At 53.2% G+C, this 7285-nt stretch overlaps 1 protein-coding gene across 1 annotated transcript in view; it reads left to right on the forward strand.

Annotated features, from left to right (window-relative positions):
- Positions 1–7285, forward strand: part of SEMA4G (sema domain, immunoglobulin domain (Ig), transmembrane domain (TM) and short cytoplasmic domain, (semaphorin) 4G) — a 10605-nt gene that overhangs the window by 1605 nt on the left and 1715 nt on the right. The window contains exons 4-14 of the mRNA XM_012661725.1: positions 2008–2106; positions 2224–2317; positions 2451–2564; positions 2755–2924; positions 3006–3175; positions 3416–3560; positions 3689–3911; positions 4143–4258; positions 4396–4556; positions 4743–4804; positions 6667–7276. Of these exons, the coding sequence (XP_012517179.1) occupies positions 2008–2106; positions 2224–2317; positions 2451–2564; positions 2755–2924; positions 3006–3175; positions 3416–3560; positions 3689–3911; positions 4143–4258; positions 4396–4556; positions 4743–4804; positions 6667–7276 (1964 nt within the window). The remainder of the gene's footprint in view (positions 1–2007; positions 2107–2223; positions 2318–2450; positions 2565–2754; positions 2925–3005; positions 3176–3415; positions 3561–3688; positions 3912–4142; positions 4259–4395; positions 4557–4742; positions 4805–6666; positions 7277–7285) is intronic.

Raw genomic sequence — 7285 nt, forward strand, 5'->3', positions numbered from 1 at the left:
AAGAGCGAGACCCCGTCTCTACTAAAAATAGAAAGAAATTAGCTGGACAACTAAAAAATATATAGAAAAAATTAGCCGGGCATGGTGGCGCATGCTTGTAGTCCCAGCTACTCGGGAGGCTGAGGCAGAAGGATGGCTTGAGTCCAGGAGTTTGAGGTTGCAGTCAGCTATGATGATGCCACTGCACTCTAGCCTTGATAACAGAGCGAGACCCTGTCTCCAGAAAAAAAAAAAAAAGGCTGCCTCTTGGTGCAGCAAGGGTAGAAAACGGTGGTGAGGCAGGTGGAACCCAGGTCGTGGAGAGCCATAAATGCCCACCTGGGAGTTTGGGTTTTATTCTGTGACAATGAGCACCCTCACAATTTAATACTTTAGAGTCTCAAACTTTAATGTGCACATGAATCACCTGGGTATATTATAAATGTAGGTGCTAACTCAGTAGGTCAAAAGAGGGGTCTAATGGCCAAAGGAGTTTGGGAAGTGCTACAGGATCAATCCCACAATGCATAGCAGCATCCTTAAGGCTATGAGAAGTCCCTAGTAAAGATAGGTTTTACCCATGGTTTCCAAATTTATTTGACCATAGAATTCCTTTCTCCCTCCTTCTAAAAATGTAAACATCTTGGGAAACGTCACTAAAGGAGTATTTATCTGGCACTGGATGGATTAGAATAGGGTGAGTCTGGGGGCAGGAAAACCAGTGAGGAGGTCGGGGGTACCATGTGGGTCAGAGGAAGGGGCCTGAGCAGGGAGGTAGAGTGGAGGGACAGATGCCAGGGGCCTGCGCCAGGTGAGAGAGTGGGAGGAGACAAAGAGGCCTTTGTGAATTCAAACCCTGGCTAACAGCAAAGAAGTCAAGAAGGCAGCAGCTGAGGGCACTTGGTGGGCAGAGGCGGATGGTGTGGCTGGAGTAGGAGGAGTGGGGCCACAGAAAGGGGCAGGGCTCTGTCATACAGGGCCAAGAGCACGTGGGACTGTATATTCAGGGCACTGGTGAGCCACTGCAGTGACGTGATCTGGTTTACATTTTTAAAATATGCCTTTCAAAGCAGTTGGAGGGGAGCAAAAGTGTGTTGATTGGTGGAATCTCTCTGAAAGGAAACACTAGACAACAGCAACAGCAGTCCTCTTTGCAGGCGACCTAGGAGACAGGGATAAGTGGGAGACTTTCTGTTTACAGCATATCCCTTTGTACCTTTTTAATTTTATGCTATGTGCATGTATTCCTCATTCACTAAGGAAATAAAGTCGTTTTTATAAAAAGAGTGGTGGAGAGTGAGAGAGCTGTCAGGTGGCCTCTGCAGTCATCCAGGGAAGAGGTGATGGTGGTAGTTTGGACTGGGTGGTGGTGGTGGTGGAGGTGAGGTGGATCAAGTCAAGAGCCATTCAGGACAATAAGTTAATCACGGACAGGAACTGGATGTGGGGTGAGGGAGTGGGAAGCAGCAAGGATGATTCCTCGATTCTGGACTGAGTCGTAGGATGGATGGAGGAGTGAGATGGGAAAGACTGGATGAACAGGTCTAGGAGGGAAGATGCAGGTAAGGCAGGAGACGATGAGCTTGATTTTGACAAGGCGAGTTTGATGTGTCTCTGGGATATCAGGTAGAGAGAGAGCTGGAGAGTGGGGACAGATTTGGCAGTATCATCCTGGAGGAGCAGGGGATCCCAGGATTGGGGGAAGTTGCTGAGGAGCTCTGTCAGAGAAGTATCTCAGAGTGGTGGCATCCCCGGGAACTCCTGAACCAGGGGTGGAGCAAACTGTGGGAGACACAGAAGTTGGCAGAGTGGCGTCAGGTAATCTGAGGGATACAGGAGAGGAGTGTCATGTCCCTGGGAGGCCAAGGACAATGAGCTCCAGGGAATATTCTGTGAGAAAGTCCATGGGGATCTTAGAAAGAACTGTTTGTCCTATGGATGGGGACAAGAGCCAAACTACAAAACTAGACTAATGGAGGTCTCTAGCCAGGCAGGGGGCTGACAGCCCTCCCCCACCTCATCCCACAGACTGAGTGCTTCAACTACGTGAGGTTCCTGCAGCGCCTCAATGCCACCCACCTCTACGCATGCGGGACTCATGCCTTCCAACCCCTCTGTGCTGCCATTGTGAGTATACCTGCCCCTAGCCCTGATCGCTGATCCCTGACCCCAGACTGGTCTGATCTTGAGCCACCACCCCCACCTGTCCTCAGAACCACTTATTGCTGGCCCCTCGTTCCCCAGGATGCTGAGGCCTTCACCTTGCCGACCAGCTTCGAGGAGGGGAAGGAGAAATGTCCTTATGACCCAGCCCGCGGCTTCACAGGCCTTGTCATTGGTGAGCAGGCCCTTCTCTCTACCACGAGCATGTCTTTTAGGACATGGATCTCGTCTCTAGGACTAGCCACCAATGTATGTCATGCGCCCTCTTGTCTATGACATGTCTCATGTCTGGCATGTCCCTGTCCCAGATGGAGGCCTCTATACAGCCACGCGGTATGAATTCCGGAGCATTCCTGACATCCGCCGGAGCCGCCACCCACACTCTCTGAGAACCGAGGAGGCACCAATGCACTGGCTCAATGGTTAGGAGCATGAGGCACAGGATGATGGGGGCTAGGGGACTCTTTCTTCATTCTTACTCCCTTGGGCAGCTGACCATCCCACCCCCAAATCCCCAGGTGAGCCTATCCATTCCATTCCTGCGTGTTGCCAAGTGAAGGTGTGGGGGAGGGCTCCCCAGCTTGTCTCAGAAGCCACTTGAACTGCCCACAGATGCTGAGTTCGTATTCTCCGTCCTCGTGCGGGAGAGCAAGGCCAGCGCCGTGGGTGATGATGACAAGGTTTACTACTTCTTCACGGAGCGTGCCGCAGAGGAGGGCTCCAGCAGCTTCACTCAGAGCCGCAGCAGCCACCGTGTGGCCCGTGTGGCCCGTGTCTGCAAGGTGGATAGGGCTGAGGTTGGGCATGAGTGTAGAGGCTGGACCTCTGACCTGGCCCCTGACCCTTTGCCACTACCTCCCCAGGGAGACCTAGGAGGGAAGAAAATCCTGCAGAAGAAGTGGACATCCTTCTTGAAGGCTCGCCTCATCTGCCACATTCCACAGTATGAGACGCTTCGTGGGGTCTGCAGCCTGGATGTTGACACCTCAACCCGCACACACTTCTACGCGGCCTTCACGCTGACCACACAGTGGTTAGTGCAGGGATAATGGGGAGGCAAGGAACTGGGGACAGCACAGGGGCTGGAGCAGAGGTCAATGAGGTCAATGATCACTGTGGAGAGCGCTGGCTGCAAAGTGAGAATTTCAGGACAGGCTCTGTGGGCTTGTGGCTGGGGTTGGCCAGGATTACGGTGGGTTCTAGGCTAAGCATGGGTCGGGGGCCAGGCTCTACTCAGTGTGACTCAGCCCCCTCCCTTATATCCCATTCCTAGGAAGACCCTGGAGGCCTCAGCCATTTGCCGCTACGACCTGGCAGAGGTGCAGGCTGTCTTTGCAGGTCCCTACATGGAGTACCAGGATGGTGCCCGGCGCTGGGGCCGCTATGAGGGTGGGGTGCCTGAGCCCCGGCCTGGCTCGGTAAGCACCCGGGCCTGAGGCTAGTGCTGAGTAGACAGCCCCTGGGAGGGGCAAGAGGGTGTGGCCTTGTGGAGAGGGCAGGCAGGTGGTGGAGTCCTGAGGTTCACCACCCCCTACCCCCACCCCAGTGCATCACAGATTCGTTACGCAGCCAAGGCTACAACTCGTCCCAAGACTTGCCATCCCTGGTCCTGGACTTTGTGAAGCTGCACCCGCTGATGGCTCGGCCCGTAGTGCCCACACGTGGACGGCCCCTGCTGCTCAAGCGCAATGTGCGCTACACATACCTTACAGGGACACCCATTACCACGCCTGCTGGACTCACCTATGACCTGCTCTTTCTGGGAACAGGTGCTTCAGACCCAAATCCTTGATCCCTATTGACCCTGATCAGTAATGCTTCTGAATCCAATAATTACTGCTATGAGTAGCTTGGAGTTCCCAATGTCCTGAGGGTCCACTGCTACTGACTGACTCCTTGTCCCTGACCTCATGACTCCTGAGCTGTTCCCATTAGGCCTCTTGCGGTGCTGAGAGCAGATCCCATTGTTGGGGTCTGACTTTCTGCTCTTTCCATGCTAGCTGATGGCTGGATCCACAAGGCTGTGGTCCTGGGCTCTGGGATGCACATTATCGAAGAGACACAAGTGTTCAGGGAGCCCCAGTCTGTGGAGAATCTAGTCATCTCTCTGATGCAGGTAGCCCCTGACTTGTGACTTTTAATATAGCCTTGCTGGAATAGGAGGAGGGAGGGGGGAGGTTGGGCAAAGGCTGTGTGTGTCTGTAAGTAGGAGTAGGGGGGTGTTGCCAACCAACTGTCCTCTCTGGCTCCCAGCACAGCCTCTACGTGGGGGCCCCTAGTGGAGTCATCCAGCTACCACTGTCCAGCTGCTCCCGCTACCGTTCCTGCTATGACTGCATCCTGGCCCGGGACCCCTACTGTGGTTGGGACCCCCGCACCCATGCCTGCATGGCAGCCACCACTGTAGCCAACAGGTCCCAGGGTAGCAGGTGGGAGGTGGTGGGAGGTGAGGGTCACATGTGGCCTGAGTGGAGGAGGAAGGCCCGCCAGCTGTTGGGGGAGTGGGAGCTGGTTATTGGTAACTAGCCCTATGGACCCTTTCACTGGGGAAACTGAAGCCCAGTTCCCCTTGCTCACGAATCCTGAACTTCTGTCCCCAGGACAGCACTGATACAGGACATTGAGAGAGGAAATCGAGGCTGTGAGGGCAGCAGAGATACAGGTCAGTGACACTCATGAATGTGTGTGGGTCTAGCAGCATCTGTCCTCTCTACCATTTTTGTCATCAGTTATGAGCATGTTTGTATCTGAGTGGCTGTGTCTGTGTGCTTTTGGTGAGGATGACCCAACACAGAGCCTGGCACAGAGTAAGTGCTCAACAAACATTTACTGTCCAAATGAATTATAAATGAGGAAACAGGTTCAATATGGGAAGTGTGTTCTCACTTCTGGTGCTTATAGCAAGTGGTGGTGGTGATGGGAAGCAGGTAGGCAATCAAATGATCATACCAATAATTATACTTATTAATAATCACTTATTAATAATCACTTATTATAATGCTTATTAATAATCAAACCCTGTGAAAAGGGTTCAAAAGGGTAATGGGTAATGATCCCCAAGGAAGATCAGATATCTGAAGGCAGAAGAAAAGTTAATAATCATAGCTAAGATGTACTGAGTACTTACTATGTGCCAGGCACTGATCTAAACACTTCTATGTACAATCTCATTTATTCTTACCGCATTCCTGAGAGAGGTGCCATTATTATTATCCCCATTAGGGACAACTGCTCTGAGGCACAGGAGCGTAAGTAAACTGCTCAAAGTTATTCAGCTATTAAGCAGCAGGATCCGAATTCAAACCTGACTGCAAGCAGTCTGACTTGAGTTTGTGCTTTCATAGCATAGTTGCTGTGCTGTCTCCCACAAGTGGAGGGCTCAGGGTAGGGCAAACACACCAAGCAGAACAGCAGGCAGAGGGAGCTTGGTGTGTCTGAGCAACAGAATAGGCTGGAGAAGTGGGCAGGACCATGCTGAAAATTTGGGTCTTTATCTGAAAAGCAAAAGGTTTCTGAAGAATTTTAGGTGGGGGAGTGGCATGATTAGATTTGTGTTTTTGTTTTTGTTTTTTTTTGGGACAGAGTCTCACTGTGTTGCCTGGGCTAGAGTGCCGTGGCGTCATCTTAGCTCACAGCAACCTCAAACTCCTGGGCTCAAGCGATCCTCCTGCCTCAGCCTCCCGAGTAGCTGGGACTACAGGCATGCGCCACCATGCCCGGCTAGTTTTTTCTATATATTTTTAGTTGTCCAATTAATTTCTTTCTATTTTTAATAGAGACGGGGTCTCGCTCTTGCTCAGGCTGGTTTCGAACTCCTGAGCTCAAACAATCTGCCCGCCTCAGACTCCCAGAGAGCTAGGATTACAGGCGTGAGCCACCGCACCCAGCCTAGATTTGTGTTTTTAAAAGATCACCCCATTGCTCCATGGAGAATGGATTAGCTGGGGGCCAGAGTGGGCTGGCAGTCATAGAAGGAGAGAAGTGAACGAGTCTGAGATGGATTCTGGAAACAGAATCTTGGTGAGGGCTGGATACATAGGTCAGGAAGAAAGAGTGGCAAGGGAGACTTCCAGGTTTCTGACAAGCAACTGGGTAGCTGGTGGTGCCGTTCAACAGTGGTGGCAATACAAGGAAAGGACCTGGTGTAGTTTGGGAGACATGCTTCGGCCTTAATGAAGTACCCAAGAGACCTCACATGGAAATGTCCAGCACATGTAGACATTCAAGTCTGGCACTCAGGAGAGAGGTCTGTACTGGAGGTAGAGATTAGGAGTCATTGGCAGATGGCAAGAATTGAAACCACAGGAGAGAACAAGAGCATGGACAGAGAAATGGAAAAGTGCCCAAGGCACTGCCTGCTTCCTGGGAAGAGCCAGTGTGAACCTTACGTGGAAGCGTGAGCACAGACGCTCGCTCAGCTGTCCCTGTGACTCCAGATTCTGTGCTTGCTGTCAGGGACTTAGCAGTGAACGATCTGGCTTGCCATCTTCAATGTAAGCATTGACCTCTCCTCTCCCCTCCCAGGGCCGCCACCACCACTGAAGACCCGCTCTGTGCTCCGGGGTGATGATGTCCTCCTGCCCTGTGACCAGCCATCCAACCTGGCCCGAGCCTTGTGGCTACTCAATGGGAGCATGGGCCTGAGTGATGGGCAGGATGGCTACCGCGTGGGTGTGGATGGGCTGCTGGTGACAGACACACAGCCGGAGCACAGTGGCAACTATGGCTGCTATGCTGAAGAGAATGGCCTCCGCACCCTGCTGGCCTCCTATAGCCTCACGGTCCGGCCGGCCACTCCTGCCCCAGCTCCACAAGCCCCTGCCATGCCTGGGGCACAGCTGGCACCCGATGTGAGGCTGCTCTATGTACTAGCCATTGCTGCACTTGGTGGCCTCTGCCTCATCCTGGCCTCCTCCCTCCTTTATGTGGCCTGCCTGCGGGAAGGCAGACGAGGGCACCGACGGAAATACTCACTGGGTCGGGCCGGCCTAGCAGGGGGATCTGCTGTGCAGCTGCAGACAGTCTCAGGCCAGTGTCCTGGAGAGGAAGATGAGGGTGACGATGGGGAGGGGGCTGGGGGCCTGGATGGCAGCTGCCTCCAGATCATCCCCGGGGAGGGAGCCCCAGCCCCACCACCCCCACC

Source organism: Propithecus coquereli, unplaced genomic scaffold, assembly GCF_000956105.1.
Source record: "Propithecus coquereli isolate 6110/MARCELLA unplaced genomic scaffold, Pcoq_1.0 Scaffold73, whole genome shotgun sequence".
Taxonomy (NCBI): domain Eukaryota; kingdom Metazoa; phylum Chordata; class Mammalia; order Primates; family Indriidae; genus Propithecus; species Propithecus coquereli.